The sequence below is a fragment of the Carassius gibelio genome, chromosome A9 (assembly GCF_023724105.1).
Source record: "Carassius gibelio isolate Cgi1373 ecotype wild population from Czech Republic chromosome A9, carGib1.2-hapl.c, whole genome shotgun sequence".
Taxonomy (NCBI): domain Eukaryota; kingdom Metazoa; phylum Chordata; class Actinopteri; order Cypriniformes; family Cyprinidae; genus Carassius; species Carassius gibelio.
Genome location: NC_068379.1, coordinates 21,058,781 through 21,077,703, shown reverse-complemented (window position 1 = coordinate 21,077,703; position 18,923 = coordinate 21,058,781). Strand labels below are relative to the sequence as shown.

The following is an 18,923-nucleotide window of genomic DNA, read 5'->3' as shown; positions in this document are numbered from 1 at the left end:
ACATGCAGTTTCTGTCAATCTCATGTTAATCTTGAGTAGCCTACCTATAAAGTAGTATTGCATCCTTCATATCTTAGTTTTTAGTTTTTAAATTTTTTTAATAAAAGAAAAATACAGCTGTACCGCTTTTCTTCTAAAAAAAAAAAACGGTCGTGCTTCTGAAGAAATGTATCAGGGAGGGAAAAATACATCACGAATTACCACTTGGTGGCAGCATGTATACAATATGTTTAATTTTTCAATTAATATTCATACGCCACTTCGTAAATTCTCCGATTTCACTGATGGTGATGCTCCGTGGCTGCCATGGCGAGAAGTCGGTTGTTGTTTTTTTGTTCTCCACAGGACTCATTTTACCCACCTTGCAGCAGTTACCCCCATAGACATATAAATAACTAGACGCCTCATTGGCCGCTCGACCGCACGTCAACGTCGCCGCCATATTGGAGCGGGCAACTGTCATAACTCTCACACCAGGACAGAAGAAAACATACCTGACTCATCGACAGATTGGACACCTACAAACCGTCACACGATAGTAAAAACAGATCTCGGGGTGTTATCTTTCACAGGTAAGACTCAGCTGTTCTTTCTCGATGTTTTTGGTCATTTTTAACTTTATGTTGACAGCTTAATTAACCACCAGTGTCAGACGATTAATAATATCGCTAGCGTAGTTAGCAGTGAAGGCTGAGACTTCATAAGAACTCAGAGTTTAAATTAATTCTTATTACGTTTTAACTTATATTGCCATTTATATAATAAACTAAATGGTGTTATGAGCACAATATACAGAGTGAGCCCTTTGACTGTCTAGATTAATGATGGAGCTAAAGCTTCTCTCTTTAATTTCACTACCGTTACTTATTTACAAAGATGAAGTGGTAACACTTTAGAATACTAGTCCTTTAGTTAATGTTAGTTAATGTATTAATTAACACGAACAAACAATGAACAATACATTTATTACTGTATTTATTCATCTTTGTTCATGTTAGTTAATGAAAATACAGTTTTTCATCGTTAGTTCATGCTAATTCAGAGTGCATTAACTAATGTTAACAAGCACAACTTTTGTTTTAAATAATGCATTAGTAAATGTTGAAATGAACATCAACTAAGATTAATAAATGCTGTAGAAGGATTGTTCTTGCTTAGATCATGTTAACTAAAGTAGTTAACTAATATTAACTAATGGACCGTTTTTCAAAAGTGTTACAGATTAAGTTTATCATCACTTGATTATAAGGATTTCATTGCTTTTCATAAAACTGTGAACTGATTCTATGTATTCTTTTTTCTTCTCTTTTAGCCATTTGCAAACAGGACAAGGACAGCCTTAAGGAAAGCTGTTCTCGGAGACAAGACTATACCTCCCTAGACTTGTGTTGTGTTTGTACTAAACCCAGAGCAGCCCTGAATGAATCGACGGAATGACCAGCTCATATTCTAATACTATAGACTGCTTTTAAAAAGCTTTGCACAGGCTGTTTAATGCTGATAATGTACTGCGTGTGTCTTTACACAAAAACTACATGATGTTAATTGCCTAGAAATGAAAAACACAGGAACTCACAGTGAGTCCAGCTGCAATATCATGATAAACTCATTGTGATGTTGTTATAATTATTATTAATTTTGATTAATATCAAGTTTTTGAGGGGAGCATCTCATATTCTGGTCTGTGATAAACAACTATACTTTGAGATTGTGTTGTGCAAGGTAAACCTTACACACTCACACCCAAACATTTATATGTGTTAACATACATGGAAAAATAAATCACTGTTTCAAAATGTGTGTGTTTTCTGCATGAGTGTGTGTAATGTGCATTATATATATATATATATATATATATATATATATATATATATATATATATATATATATATGTGTGTGTGTGTGTACATGTATATATTATACATGTATATATTTTACTTAAGGAGCTCATTAATTAAACACAATCTGGAACTCATGTCCACAATTTTTTTATATTGTGTCTGAATTTGATTAATAATTATTACACAAATAGTATTTTAAAATTACATTTCAATTTTTTTTTATTTTACTCTTTAATTTACTATTAATTTATTCTTCATTTTTGTCTATTCTGTATTATTCCACCCTTGATATTACATATTCTTCTTGCTATTGTTAACCTATTGTTGTTCAGTTATTGTTAACCTATTGTTGTTCAGTTATTTATTATGGTATTATTCATATTATACAAATAATTTTATACTATTATAAATCTATTATATCGAATATGTTATTGTAGCGTTGTACTCGCTTTTCATATTATTCACTTTACTTTAAGTTGTACTACATGTACTTTTTAATATAACATATCACTTTTACTATATTTCTACTGTGCACTGTATCAGTTCATATTTTCATTTTCACTGGATCCATAGCCTCATCAGTTACATGTGTTATTATTTGTTGTGGAGTTCATCTGTAGGCTAGTGTGTCACTTTTTGATTTGTATTTACTTGTTTTATTAAATTTTCTCAACAATAGTAAATTATTAGTGTTTAAAGATGTATTACTTAGATTTTATCACAGAATTTCAAAGGGAATGAGCTGTGTTCTGATCTGAGACACGAAAGAGAGAAAAAAGAGAAAAATGTTGGGATTGAACACAGACAAGGCAATAAAATCAAATACATTTAATTAAATGAATATTCAAATTAAATTACATTCATATGTCACAGTTATACTAAATTAACATTAGAATTGTAAACCGAAAATAATAAACGAAATCAAGAAGTGAGACAAATGTGAGCTTTCACAATTCCTTACGAAAATTAATAATTTTCCAAACCTAACTAAATAACTGGAGGCAAAGTTTTTAACTGCACGTAGATCACAAACCTGAAATCGGTTGATAAATGTGAACGTTATCGTGTTTTTATTCAGAAAAAACCGGAGCTCCCCGTTTACTTCCATGCATTTTTAAGACAGTCTTGCCCTCACTAACATGGCGGCGGCGTTGACGTATCGCAGCAACGGCTCAGAGCGGCCAATGAGGCGTCTAGTTATTTATATGTCTATGGTTACCCCTACTTGACCTTAATGTGGCCAACTCATGAATATTAATTAGGCATAGTGTCTTGTTACAAACCAGCGCAACGTCATCGTGATCTAATTAATATTCATACGCCACTTCGTCAATTCTCCGATTTCACTGGTGGTGGCGCTCCGAGCAAAACAACCGACTTCTCGCCATGGCAGCCACCCTCCCGTGTTACGTCATGGCGTCCCGTGCGCGTGGGTGTGTCCGTGGAATCTGAGGAGAAAGATGGCTGCTGGACGAAGGGAGAGGTTGACAATTTTGAGATTCGCTGTGTCAGGATAGACAAGTTACGGCGGAGGACGAAGTGGAAAACAGCACGTGCTAGCGTAAGTATTTTTTGCTCAGGTTTTAACGGTTGAATCGCGCTGTGTGGTCTCGTCACCGTTCGTTTCCCGCTCGGTTCGCGAGATCAACGGACAGCGTCAAATCAGATCTGACCCGCCGAGAGCTCACTGTGCGGCTAACATCGAAACTCCACAAATAGATGAGACGAGGGTTCTAACTGGAAGTCTAAGGAAATATGCGTACAGTCTATAAACCACGATCATGGTGCAAGCATCTAGATTGTTGGCTTCCACTTAACACGACCACATAGAATAACGGTTTTGAACTGTTCAGTTCCCAGTTTGTGTGTTTAAAAACGACATATCACTGCGTGGGAATGTGTAGCGTGACACATACTTATACTGGGAGTAAGAAAGAGAGCTGCATTGGCATAAACTTGAAGATGCGATTGACAGCTGGTTAGGTATTTGTGACGTTAGGTCAGCTTCTTGGTATGAACCAGCGATTTTGTTGTCGCCTTTTTTTAATAAGTGGCATTTGTCCTCCACAGTTATAATTATGGTAAGTGGTGTGGTCCCAGGTTTGCTATGTAAAATGTGTATGTTGTCATAAGTGATGAACCCTTGGCTTTAAAATGACTGTTAAGTTGTTGTGTAACGTGAGTACTCAACCCTTAGCTATGGTGCATCATGTCAGTCCAAATCATTTATAATCATGTGGTCTGTCCTTTTAACTAACATGTTTTTGAATGAGTCAAAAACCTTATGATAGTTTATTCATACATAATTGATGTGTGTTTAAAAGCAATCTCTCATGTAACGTTATATGATTATGGCTACAACATTAGCATTCGTGGAAGCAGCTTTTTTGAGTCCTTCTGTTGGAATGTGTCATTCATATGAAGACTATCCATGAAGTCACTCTATTTATCCCAAAATGTGAGAGTAGACCGTTTTCCTGATTCCTGGATTGAACATATGCTCTATATCTAAGAGAGGAAATAATGGCATGGTTTATGAGTGGAAGTGGAGATTTTAAGTGGTTTGCAGAAAGTCTAGAAGGTTCAATCTCAGCCTTCTTTCTGCTGTCTTATTCAATGTTTAACAGGTTTTAGCTTCGCATTTCATTATTTCAGGTCTAGGTGCTGGGATTCCTCAGCTAGTCATTATTCATTACTTTTATCTAAGCCTTTATTAATGATTCTCACCCTTTATCTTATTGTAACAAATTTATGTGTAAAGCCCATTTTTACAAACATTTTACTAGGAAATGCTGATGTCTATAATGATTAAGTCCAGTGTTATTGTAGTATAAATTATATCATATTAGTTTTTAATTAACTTTTTTTTTTAATTTTTTAACCCAGTTAAACTAAATAAACTAGCTGAAGTAAAATAGGTTTTTAAGTGTTTAAAATATATTTCATGTCACAATAACCCCGATTCAATCATACCTTTGCTCCATAATGTCTATATAATACTAAGCTACTAGAGCAAGATTTCTGTGCCATAAAACCATATAAATTGTGTGCTCTAGTAAAGATGTACTTCAGACTCTCTTCATCTATCTTTCTGTCTACACCTCCTCTGCACAGACTCATACACACACTTGCTTGAGTGATTTTGACCAGTTTTTTTTTTTTGGTTTTATATCCCTTCAGGAAATGCTACAAGCTGTCCTAAACTAATTTCAGTGTCAGAATTACTGAACTTTGAACTCTTGTTGATTACAACCCAAGGAATGAATATGACCTGTAGTGCAAACAAACTCTCCCACAACTCTGTTCGCTTGTTCTTATTATTTCCAACCGTCAGTGGTCAACACTCTCTGGTTGGATTCCACTGAATTTAGTCATTTGGTTACTTGTGATTCACCTTTTCTATTTTTACCTTTATTGGCATACATTTGAAACATACCAAAATAGAAGTAAATGCATAGTCTAAAAAAAATCAGTATTAGCATTTGATGGTAAAGATGCATTTCAGATGTCCTTTCATTTAACCATGGCTTAGATTTACAGAGTAATGTGAATCTTGGCGAAAACAGCCTTAAGCAGACTACTGTAAATTTAGGGGTAGTGTGTTTTGTGCAAGGCTAAGTTACATGTCTCGATCGATGATACAGTGATTAAAGAGAAGAACTGTAATCTTGTTAACCCCTTTTCTTTTTACTTGGTGTTAACAGCACAGATCCATAACCATTATGTTACCAGCACCTCATCAGCCAAAAGAGTGCTCTGATGTGATGCCAGTAATTACACTTGCAAGTTTACCTGCTCCTGATCTGCTAACCTACCATTAAGATCTACCTGTGAGCTGCCAGGACAGACACCTGGCTAATGATTAATTGACCTCAGGGCAGTAAGAAAGAGAGAGAGAGCCTTCTCCATTTGCTTCTCTATCTCTCTCTTTTTTTCTCCACCCCTTTTTCCCTTCTGTCACATTCTCAGACAGCCTTGCACTATAATATAGGTCAACATGCAAAGCCATTTGGCAGCAGTGTGTGTTTTATATGAAAAATTACTACACAATTTGTATCTCTAGCTTTATGCTTTGTTACATAAACAAATACTGTATTTTCATTTTGAATTTCATTTTGAATTACATTTTTTTTAAAATCTAAAATGTGTTGGAACTTCTATTTCAAAGCAATGTTTATAATGTAATAATGGGAATCATGTAAAATAGCTACATGCGTAGAGCACACATACTTGCATTTGTGCCAAATGAAAGAGTAATACAGACCCAAATTAATTTTTCTGTCACATCTCGCACATACAATATGGTTTCAGTTTCAGTTTAAATAATTTGTTTATGCTTGGCATTAATAAGTATTGTTAATAATGAATGCCACTTTATTTATTTTGTTTTATACTGATATCTTTCATTCCTGTTCTGTACTGAATATCTTTAAATTAAAATGGTTTGTTGTGGAGTGAGGGGTAGTAATATGCGTTTATAGTTTTTATAATGTAAATGCTTTTTGTTTACCAGTATTTTAGAATATTTCTGAACGTAATGATAAAATGTGACTTATACACCAATGCAACTTTTTTTTTTTTTTTTTGGTCAACGATACAGTTTTGAACTGGTGCAACTTATAACCAGGTGCGACTTCTTTTCCTGAAAATACAGTAGTCAGTATAATACTGTTTTTTTAAAGAAAATTTTGTTAAATAATTAATTTCCTGTCATCTCATGTTCAAATGGTTTGTTTATTATTTTAATTGGTATATTTGAGTTTATTTAAAATGTTCAAACTATTTTTTCACAGCCTCAACACTTAACATTGCATTTTAAGGCAACTTTACAAGCAAGCATTGTGTTATATTCTATTCATGATGTTCTGTGCATTTAGCTGTTTTTGAATGCAAGAACATGTATGAAATGATGACATGACTGACCCGATCAGCCAAGGGAAGGTCTAGAACCTCCCTTCTTACTGTTAGTCCTGGTGTTTATGAGCCTGCATAAGCAGTACGTATTTGCATTAATGACTTATGAATGCATGATTACGCACATGATGCAGGTGTCTCCTCTATGTGTCCTTACTGCTTGGGAGATGATCTTTTGGTTCAGCATGATTGTCCTCACCAATGATATATCGATTCTTAGTTATTTTTAGAAACTCTTTGCATGTGCCTGTTGTGAGTCACAACTGTTTGTATTTGTTAATGTTTTAAAAGACATAGATGTGAATCTTGATACGTCAGTAGTATGCATCTCTGGTGTTTGTGGTTTCAGGGTCGATAAAGGAATCTGGGTGAAACACAAGGAGCTGACTGTTCTCCCTGGGGCATTAAGCAGTCAGTAAGCGGGGCAGAGCTGACTGACTCTGGACTGCTCAGATAATCTCCGCTGTTTAGTCCCATTATGACACCAGTAGTTGTGTTAATCTGGAATGTTGTAGCCAGCAAAGAATTTGTAAAACCTTTACAAAATTACTGATCTCAGAGTAGAAACGTGTCTCTGTGAGTTACCAGAAATGTATTTTGGGATTTGTGAAGCAGGTGAGTTACAATGTCAATAAAGTAAGACTAGGACAAAGCACACAATTATTCTTTGTGTTGGTGTGGCACCTAATATTAATTATAGGTGATAACCATGCTATTTGCAGGTCTTAAAAAGCCTTAATTCGCCCTTCTAAAAAAAAAAAAAAAAAAAAATGGTTTTAAGATTAAAAGAAAGTGTTAAACTCATAGAAAAAAAAGAATATCTTCCTCAGTTTTTTTTCCTACTGATTTCCAATACAAATATCTGAAGATACTTAAAAAAACACATTTACTTGAGATGAAAACTGAACATATGAAGTCTTGTTTTCTGAGAAGTCTTGTTTTTTGAGTTTATGCTTAAATGAGAACAAACATCTGTTAAGGGAGTATGAAAACTTGAATTAAGTAGATTTATTTTTATTTATTTATTTATTTTTGTCCATTACAAATTAAAATGTAATGGACATCTGTTGGAAGTTGTATTTTTTTACTTTGAGGCATGCTAATATAGGGCTGGGCCGATAAACGATATCACATCGAATCGCGATAAAATTTTAATCGATAACGATGATAAGCTCCGGACATTTTCACTCGATATGGATTGATCCAAGAACCAATCACACAGCAGAAATATGCGACAGCGGCAGCGTGCGTGCACGTGCACGTCAGTACACAGTCCTACCGCACTTTGCAAGCGAACTCGAAACGACGACAAAAGACCCCAAAAATGAGTGGAAGTAGCGACGAAAGTGAAACTAACCTCGGGTTATCATCAACAAATGACGAAATTGTCGACAAAAAGGGTAGCACGAATTCCGTAATATGGAAGTGGTTTGGTTATCTAAAAAGTGACGAAGCGCAGATTAAAACGATCTGTAAAATATGTCGTCAGTTTGTAAAAACCAAGACTGGCAACACAACCAACCTATTCCATCACCTAAAAAAGTATCACCCAAACGACCACGCCGAGAGCATGAAAATGCGGGCCGATGCTACTCCGTCATCAAGCAGGGCTAGCAGTGGGGCTGTACCGAAGCAAAAATCGATCGTGTCGTCTTTCGTGGCTATTACCCCCTATGAGAAGAGTTCCAAAAGGAGCAAGGACATAACCAGGGCCGTTTCTTACTTTTTAGCAAAAGAAATGATGCCCCTAAGCACAGTGGAACAAGACGGGTTTAGGAAATTAGTTAAAGTGCTTGACTCACGTTACGAACTCCCTGGCAGAAAATACTTTTCCAAAACCGCACTGCCTCAGCTATATGAAGAGTGCCGCGAAAAGCTGGAAAATAATCTAAGGAACGTGAAATATTTTGCCACTACCTCCGACCTATGGTCGAGCAGAACATCCGAGCCATATATGAGCCTCACCATTCATTACATTGACGAGGAGTGGTGTCTGCAATCAAGATGCTTGCAAACTGCATATTTTCCGGAGGACCATACTGCGGAAATACTTTCTGCGGGTCTGGAGGATGCACTCGCATCTTGGGGCCTTAGCGAGGACCGCCAGGTGTGCATCACAACAGACAACGGCGCAAACATCGTCAAGGCTGTCTCGCTTAAAAACTGGACTCGTCTGCAATGTTTTGGTCACCGGCTACATCTAGCCATTGGTAAGTTAACCATCTAAAAAATTTAAAGTTTTCAGTGCTAAACAGCATATGAGGATTTATAAAATATCCTAATTGATTTCACAGCATTTAAAGCTATATCACGTTTGACTGCATAATTTAGAATATGCTGTCGTATTCACACTGTCCTAACAAACACCAACTGGCTTGTGGTTGTGTGCTGTAAAGGCAGTGATAAATAAATTAATGGTCGTGTAGCCTTGCTTTACGCTATTTGATAAATATGCATAGGCTATATATTAAGTATGTTAAATGCCGTTAATGTTTTAAAATGTAAGTAATTCATCTATTCCACAATAATAATGTGATAATTTCTCATAATTAATTCCGTTTTGATTCAGTTACATTTCTGTTGACATTAAAGTTGTCATGGCATGCTTAAGCTGTTATGTTAGTTTATTGTTGCAGTAACTAGCCTTTATTTAACTCAGATTTGTAGGATAAAAGACAGCCCTAGTGTGTAAGGTCTAAATGTAGTTTCTCGCTGATTGAAAATCTCATAACATTGTAATTTATCATCACAAAATAATTTATCATCACAAAATAATTTTTATCATCACAAATAAGTAATTTTTACAATTGTCTTTGCCTTTTAAAGATTCTAAACATGTACCTATACTGTTTTCTTCATCATCAGAGGGGAGTATGAGAGACCATAGAATCCAAAGAGCCATGGGTGTGTGCAAAAAAGTGGTCAGTGCTTTTTCCTTCTCTTGGAAAAAGAAACGAGAACTAGCGGTCACTCAAGAGGAGCTCAAGCTGCCAAGGCACAAGTTGATCACAGAATCACCCACCAGGTGGGGGTCCCGCCATGCCATGATAGCACGAGTGCTAGAGCAAGAGAAGGCCATTGCAAAAGTTTTATCAGCTGATAAAAAAACAAGGCACTTGGCTCCCTCATGGCAGGACATCGATGTTCTGGAGTCTGTGTGTAAGGCTCTAAACCCACTTGCTGATTTCACTGATGCCCTTTCTGGTGAAAAATATGTGAGTGTGTCGTACCTGAAACCTGTACTGCATCTTTTCAGTGAGGAGGTCTTGAAACCTGTAGCTGATGACTCGGAGCTCACCAAGACCATCAAGGCTTTTGTCCTCACCTATCTGAATGAGAAATATGACAACGCTGCCACTGATGATCTTCTGAGCATAGCATCCCTTGTTGATCCTCGTTTTAAGACACGCTACATCAAAGATGACAAGGTTGAGGCTGTGAAATCCAGAGCTGTAGCTCAGATGCTGGATGAATGTCAGAGCACATCGCAAGCTGCTCCTGCAGTCCCATCCATTTCACTGGGAGGAGGCAAAGGTGACGGTGCTGCTGCTACACCAGCCAAAATGCAGAAGATGACACTGGGCAGCTTTTTCAAGAAGTCCTACACCAAGTCTACTGCAACATCTGATCTCACAGAACAGCAGGCTATTGAAGCTGAACTAAATGGCTACCTGCAAGCTCCTGATGCAGACAGCGAGACCAACCCCCTGGAATGGTGGAAGATCAATTCAGCAATATACCCCAGAGTGAGCCTCCTGGCAAAACGTTACCTGTGTATTCCTGCCACCAGCTCACCCTCAGAGCGTGCTTTTAGCACAGGTGGTAATATAGTGTCCTGCCACAGGGCAGCTTTAAAGCCAGACACTGTGGACAGACTAGTGTTTCTGGCAAAAAACCTGTAAAAGTTTACAAATTGTGTGCACTAGCTAAAAGTTGAATATTTTTGTTTACATTTTGCAAATTTAATCTACCTCTTAAAGCCAGACACAGTGGACAGACTAGTGTTTCTGGCAAAAAACCTGTAAAAGTTTACAAATTGTGTGCACTAGCTAAAAGTTGAATATTTTTGTTTACATTTTGCAAATTTAATCTACCTCTTAAAGCCAGACACAGTGGACAGACTAGTGTTTCTGGCAAAAAACCTGTAAAAGTTTTACAAATTGTGTGCCTAGCTAGTTGTTGTATATTTTTCATGTTTACGTTTTGCACATTTAAAATACCTCTTAAATCCAGACACTTTTTACAGACCAGTCTTCCTGGCAAAAAAAGAAAAAAAATACAACTGAAAGTTTTACAAATTGTGTGCACTTGCTAGAAGTTGTATATTTTTATGTTTATATTTTGCACATTTTATGTACCTCTTAACGCCAGACACTGTTTACAGTTAGTCTTCTGGTGGGAAAAAAACTGTAATGTTTACAAATTATGTTTACAATAGTATTATGTTTACTTTTTGGAAATGTGTAATTTTTTTTTTTTAATAAACGATACTTTTAAAGTGTAATTTAATGAACCCTCTCATTTTTGTGGCTTCAGTCATTCAGGCATACTATTTTTAAGCTGGAAGCATTAACAATTTGTATCGAATATCGAAAATCGTTATCGTTCAATATGGATATTTTATTTCGAGATCACATTTTTGCCATATCGCCCAGCCCTATGCTAATACAATATTGTAACATAAAATATTGACATATATGTATTGTTCAAATTAATTTATTCCTTACATTTTCTTTACTTGGTCCTAAAAAGATATTAAAAATTCTTAAATCTACCTTCGTGACTAGGGCTGTGAATCTCTGGGTAGGCAGCGATTTGATTCGATTCACGATTCATAGGTTTTCGATTCAATTCAGGAACGATTTTTGCAAACTTAAAACTATTCATTTCGATTTTATTATAGAGCATTCACAGGATTATTTAAATGCTTCCCCTAAATTATTTAAACGCTTAGTCAGGGGGCAAATTACAGAGCCTTTATGGCCATAGGTTAAAAAACTTTTGTCCATTGTTAAATGCTTGTTTTTATGATGCGTCATGGCATACGTAAAAATGTATGTAAGAGAGCCATTGATATTTAAATATATTCGAACACATTGCATGATATACTATATCCGTTCAAATGAGATTTTTCTCAAAAGTGACAGCCCTATTCCTGATTCAAATATCATGTTTCAAGATCGATGCATATGAATCGTCAGGGTTTGTAATTGATGCATTGAGAAAACGAGTGAATCGTTACACCCCTATTTGTAACCCATGCAGAAACCCTTTATCTTTAACCTGATTGTGGAATATTCTTGAGCGTAAAGGCTGAGCATTTTTTTTTGTTGATACTAAAGAACTTTCTTCTGCAAAGGAAATTTTTAACCCAAATGTAATATTATTATGGACTATAAATGTCATGGTAATGTTGTTTTTGAATATGCCTACAGATTCAGCAATTGCCTACTGCAATTCAGTTGTATTGCACTGAATACAATATGTGCATGTGTTGATGATAATAGCATAGTCATTGTAGCTGCCATACAGTATGATTGGCAGTGACATAACTAGTGAGTGATTGACTTAAGCAGTCTAAACTACAAGTCTTAAACTACAAGGAAGAGAGACAGAGTATCAGAGGAATACTGGTTAGCTGGGCTGTGTACGCTGAAAGACACTAAACTAATTAAAGGAAATTCTATGCCAAGCTATCATACTGCCTCTGTGGCAAGAAACTGTAAGTAGATGTTATTTGACTTGGTCTGGAAAATTGAACCCTGCTGTAGTTGAATTTGACTGTGACTCATAGTATCCAATCTACAGTACCATGAAGCCTTTGTGTCCCCTTGAGTATGTGACACATGGTTACTTCCTTGAACAGGGGCCCTTCCTCAAGAGACAGTCTCTATAGCATTATGTCATTGGAATTGTGAACTGTCTTTATTGGGATGAGGGAGTTCTCATTGGGAAGGAAGCCTTAATTTTTGTCACAGTCAAGGAAGGTTTCAGTAAATGGCAGGGTGGAGTTGTCTGTATGTGTTCATTGCTTCCTCCAAAATGTTTTTGATTTTTTTTTTTTTTTTTTTTTTTTGTGTCCCATTTCTCTTGAGCTGTCTTTTTTTGTTATTTGTCCTGCCTTTATTTTTTGTACTGAAATGAAAGTTTGAAAAGATTATTAAGATAATATGAAGTGTCACTGGTTTTGATAATAACATAAGAAGTTTTGTTGCATTAGTTGAAACCACAGGAAGAGTCGTGGGCAGAGCCGTCGCTAGTGGGGGAAAGGTGGATGACAATTATAGGGGCCCCTGGCTGAGGGGGGGCCCCCGGCGGTCTCAACCGTCTGGCTGGAGCTAACCTAAAAAGACGACCATGAGAGTTGACAGGCCACTGCTGTGTGTCGTTACGAATGCTTATCATTTTCATGTGTTTTTAAATCTTGCCACTTGCCAATTTAAACATTCAAAAGAGTTAAAGCATTCAAACACAGGATGGGAAAAAGCTCAACTGAGTATCTGGTTACTCGCGTTGCTGTGTTCAGTGTGCATGCAGAGAGGAGAGCAACACTAAACCGAGTTCTTGAATGTGCATCATATTGGATGCATTCATTGTCTCTAAAGACACCGCGCCTAAGTTAGCTACTAGCTGCTGTAATGTTAATCCAAGAAATGAAAAAAAAAGAAAATCACTCACTGCTCTTGACTGAATTACTTTGTAGTTTTAACAAGAATTAATGCACAGTCAAACAAACAATTATTCAGACACCAGATGTAATTTTTGATATTTGCTTTTTACTAGTACCGTATCTTTCGGACTGTAAGTCGCACCTGACTATACGTTGCATCGTTCCAAAAATACATCATGACGAGGAAAAAAACATATATAAGTCGCATTTAGACCCAGGAACCAGGAGAAAACATTACCGTCTACAGCCGTGAGAGGGCGCTATATGCTGCTTAGTGTAGACTACAGGAGCACTGAGCAGTAGGGCTGCATGATATTGGGAAAAAATTACATTGCGATATTTTATTTTTCTGTGATATATATTGCGATATGAAAACTAATTTTTTTTCTTACAAACAAAAAGGGGGTGAGCACACTTACATTCTCATTTTAAATGATTTAAACATCGACACCAACGTGTCAATTGATTATATGCGTGAGGGAGAGAGAGCAAGACAGTGTTTGTGTTGTTTGAAGACATTTAGCGTGCGGCCGGGGCTCTCTCTCTCTGCGCGTGCTCTTTCTCTCATGCCGGTGACAGGTGCAATATTTGAAAATCAATAATTATTAATTTACTTTTTAAATTACATCTATATCTGAATATATGTTAACCTATAGACTTTCAAACATCTAAGTGTCATTAATTAATATGAATCTGTGTATAAAATGACATATAAACATATTTTCCTATTGTATTTTGCCTGAAAACGCTTCCAGCACGCTTGCAAGTGACACGTGAAAAATAGGCGTCGGTTCTATTTCTAGCATGCACGCGTTTTGTCTCACGCAGGCAGTCTACAAGTTCTGACCTGTTAACATGGGAGCCGAATTAAAAACAGACACGCCACGCAGCTGAGACACTTGCGCCACGCATCTAGTGTGGCGCCGGCTGCGCGCTCGTCATCTCTCTCTCGCGTGCGCGCGCTCTCTGGCCCATACAGTTAATGAATGACGGATCAACTATGACAGCCTACATCGCACATCCTGCGATGTGACTATCGTGGATTCGTACATCGCGATTTCGATGCTTAAACGACACATCGTGCAGCCCTACTGAGCATCATCTCTGGCAGTATAGAGCGCCCTCTTGCGGCTGTAGACGGTAATGTTTACTGTTAGTTCATTTCTCTCGGTTCATGTCAAATTAATTTTGATAAATAAGTCGCAGGACCAGCCAAACTATGAAAAAAAAAGTGCGACTTATAGTCCGGAAAATACGGTAGGTGCAGGACACTATAGTTAATTCATGTAAGTGAGTATAGCGAACTGTGACATATTATACCCAAAATTTCTTCATACAGTGGACTACTAGTGAAATTGATATAAAAAAAAAAAAATTGGGACCAAAAATTATTCAGACACTTTGACCTGACCATGTTTTGCTTGCATGTTTTTTCCTGAATTGCTAATGCAACCTTTTCTCACGAGACTAAACAAAATTAAGCATTGCTTGGTAATTGTTCAACAAAGTATTGATAGCTGTGTAAATATTGTTATACTACTAACAGAAGTTTTGGTTGATTGTAATCCAATACATACCTTTCTATCAAAGTTATCTGACATTATCAAGATTAATTTGTTCTGACGCAGTTTAACTCTGAGTACATGTCATATTTTATTTACATTTTCTAAACTATAGCAAAAAGACTATGCAGTGTTATTTATTTTACATTTAATTATTCAGTTTCTGTACTTGGACACCTACAAACTTGAAAAAAAACTAAACATTCTGTAAATCGCACAAATAAATAAATAGAACGAACATACAAATTAAACAATTTCAAACAGGGCCCACTGGTACAACCTGCATCGGAGCCTTGCTAACCTCAGCTACAGCTCTGCTTGTGAGAGGTTGTAAAATCACATGAAGCCTATTGATACAGATCATGCTTGCAAGTAGGTTTCCAGGAATGCCAGAGATAGTTGAATGGATAGATGAATATACAGTAGGTACCGCTTACAATTTTTACTGTTGCGAGTCTCTTCCCCTGTTGTGTTATGGGTGCAGTTGTTCCACCAGACACAGTATTGATTAGCTGGAGAATCTGATACGGAGATGTACTAGTGTGCTGAATTCTACTGGTGTGCTTTAGTGATGGCTAAACCTTTCATTCCTTTTTGTTTTCAAGCATTAATTCTTTATCTCAGAGTGCTATCCTAACACATTTTGGTTAGGAGCACTTTGAAGCTCACTGGTGATGTATTTTGATATGGAAGTCCTACTAAGGTGAAGCTTTTGCTTGTGAATAAGTACATTTCCCCAGTAGCCCAAACATAATAAATGAAGGCAGATGTTAAATGTGCATTAATCAGATGATGAATCCTATAATTGGTAATGCTTGAATTATGAATATTTATTAAATTACTTACTGACTCCTCTAGGAAATTTACCTATGAACATCTACATGACTCTACATATAATTTTGCTTCTGACTTATTTTTAACAAAATATCTGAAATAAAAGTTTTTATTTTATTTATTATTATTATTAAAGTATGAATTTACACTACAGGGCAAACATTTGGGGTCTGTACTTTATTATTTTTGTTGTTTTTGTATTGTCAAATTTTATTTTAATTTAAAAATTTTAATTTGTTAAATTTACCTAAATAGTTAAATTTACCTGAAAAAAAAAAAACTGAAAAAAAAAAATATATATATATGTGTGTGTGTGTGTTTGTGTGTTATTTTATGCATTCTGACTTATCTACACTGCTTCTCATGCTAAACATGATCAAAGTCTCAAAAAATGAGATGGACATATGATGGAGTTTTTCTGTGCAAAATGCACTTCTTCAGGGTTTGTATAAGTTTCTGGACGTCTTTTTGAGTATGGCACTGTGTGACGTCAGAAATGGGAGAATTTCTTTAATGGCCATTATTCCAGGAAGAATATGTACACACATCAACTAGAGCAAGAGCACGTCCATCAATGAGCTTTATTCGGGTTATGGAATTCGCACTACACATCTTGCTTGAGAAGGATTTTGTTTTTGACCACAAAATCAACAGTGTCACCAAAAAAGTGTGTTTTTCCTTGTGAGGAAAAGATGACCTTGTTCAGCTTCCGAAAGAACCTAGTGTTATGGGAATTTTTCATGTCGATGTCACAGCTTGCAGACGATCGCTACTCAAAAGCTTTACATGCTTGTGACTCTTTAGCTCTGCCCACGGCATGCCTTCAGGAGCATGACTGCTTTTTTTTTTTTTTTTAGGAGAAAAGCGGTACAGCTGTATTTTTCTTTTATGAATAGATAAAACTATTGACTCTTTGGAGATATGAAGGATGCAATACTACTGTATAGGTACTCAAGATTAACATGAGATTGACAGAAACTGCATGTGTTATGTCTCCTTTAGTCATATTAACATGTATGTTTATGGATTTTTTTTTGTGTGTGTGCCTTGCTGTTTTGATCTCCCTCAGAAACTAACCTTTATACTGACTGGATGTACTGTTTTGGTTTTTACCTGCAGGTGTGAATGTGTCATCAATGACCTCTCGATCTCTTTCTGCCCCTGCAGGTGTGTGTGGAGGAGTCTATGTATCGGTATGGCGTATAGTGCCGACAGCAAACTGGATGACAGGCAGTGCAGACAAGCCTCACATGCTCACACACTGATCACTGGTGTACAGTGACTGTTGCTGCAGACATCAGCAGGATTCCATCCTTTCTATGATTTTACCTTTTATTTCTTCAACCTGGACTCTTCATTTCTTGATTTTTGGACACCTTTTGTGAGCCGCCTTTCCCCCTTCCCCTTTTCCCTTTTCTTACCCTCTTCACACTTTTCTTCCCTCTCTCCCCTTAATATTTTCCCCTTTTGACCTTTTGATCAAATTTGGATCAGCTTGTGCACTAAGATGAGTTGGCTGAGTCGTTTAAATCCAAGGGGTCCAGGCACTCGGACCGGTCGACATGCAGCCCCGTCCAGCCCATGTACTGCTGACCCTGAGACTTGTCTTATGGTGTTTGAAAACCATTGGAGACAGGTGAGACACAACATAGGCTTAGTTTCCATACTAATTGTGAAAATAAACTCCTTAGTACAACTGCCATCCTGTAAATTGAATTTGTGCACTGGCTATTATATATTAGTCCAGGCAGTCCACAAGAAAATTTTCCGACCCTAACCAGCCCGTGGTTGAAGACCCCTGCTTTAGGGCATGTCATTTTTTAGGGCATGCTTTTTATGCTTTGTGTACATCAGTGCTCTCTTATTTGGATTGCTTTCCACTACATGATGTTTTATTAACAAGGTCTGGGAGGAGCGCCTCAGATACACGCTCAAGTTAATCAACACTATGGTATAAATACAGCTAACTTAGCTCTATCCATTGTCGGTTTATCAGCATCCACCCTCCACCCCATCTCCTCACTTGGAGTTCATATAACACTTATATATGGTACTCTAGGTTCAGGCCATTCCCGAGCTCGGAACCCTTCCCAGACAGCATACCAAATATGCATTACAGTAATTCAGCTAATTATATAGGTGCTTCTCAATAATTCAAGTTTTTTCAAGTTTTTCAAGTTTCAATAAATTAGAATGTCTTGGAAAAGTTAATTTCAGTAATTCAACTCAAATTGTGAAATCATGTATTAAATAAATTAAATGCACATAGACTAAAGTTGTTTAAGTCTTTGGTTCTTTTAATTGTGATGATTTTGGCTCACATTTAACAAAAACCCACAAATTCACTTTCTCAACAAATTAGAATACATCATAAGACCAATTAAAAAATACATTTTTAGTGATCTGTTGGTCTTCTGGAAAGTATGTTAATTTACTGTACACCAACACCATGGTAATTCAACCAACTTTTGGTGCTTTTGGCAGTGTGGGCAGGTGCCAAATCCTGCTGGAAAATGAAATCAGCATCTTGTCGACTGAAGGAAGCATGAAGTGCTCCAGAATTTCTTGGTAAACAGGTGCAGTGACTTTGGTTTAAAACAAAACAAAATACCAACACCAGCAGATGACATTACACCCCAAATCATCACAGACTGTGGAAACTGGACTTATGGGCTGGAAGCTAATTGGGCTATGAGCTTCTCCACCCTTCCTCCAGACACTAGGACCTTGGTTTCCAAATGAAATACAAAACTTGCTCTCATCTGAAAAAAGGACTTTGGACCACTGTGAAACAGTCCAGTTCTTCTTCTCATTAGCCCAGGAAAGACGCCTCAGGAGTGGCTTAACAAGAGGAATACGACAACTGTAGCCAAATTCCTTGACATGTCTGTGTGTGGTGGCTCTGGATGCCTTGACCCCAGCCTCAGCCCATTCCTTGTGAAGTTCACTCAAATTCTTGAATCAATTTTGCTTGAGAATCATCATAAGGCTTCGGTTCTCTCGGTTGGTTGTGCATCTTTTTCTTCTACACTTCTTCCTTCCACTCAACTTTCTTTTAACATGCTTGGATACAGCACTCTGTGAACAGCCAGCTTCTTTGGC

The 18,923-nt window shown here is 36.9% G+C and overlaps 1 protein-coding gene and 1 long non-coding RNA gene across 2 annotated transcripts in view; both read left to right on the top strand.

Moving 5' to 3' along the window:
• The first annotated feature begins 376 nt into the window (after positions 1-376).
• LOC128020336 (uncharacterized) lies at positions 377-1,796 on the top strand. Its single transcript, XR_008185354.1, has 2 exons — positions 377-572; positions 1,313-1,796. It is a non-coding gene; the product is annotated as an uncharacterized LOC128020336 (long non-coding RNA).
• A 1,408-nt stretch (positions 1,797-3,204) lies between these two features.
• Positions 3,205-18,923, top strand: part of LOC128019937 (FHF complex subunit HOOK interacting protein 1B) — a 28,797-nt gene continuing 13,078 nt past the window's right edge. The window contains exons 1-2 of the mRNA XM_052606309.1: positions 3,205-3,402; positions 16,989-17,457. Coding sequence (XP_052462269.1) covers positions 17,329-17,457 — 129 coding nt within the window. The 5' untranslated portion in view covers positions 3,205-3,402; positions 16,989-17,328. The remainder of the gene's footprint in view (positions 3,403-16,988; positions 17,458-18,923) is intronic.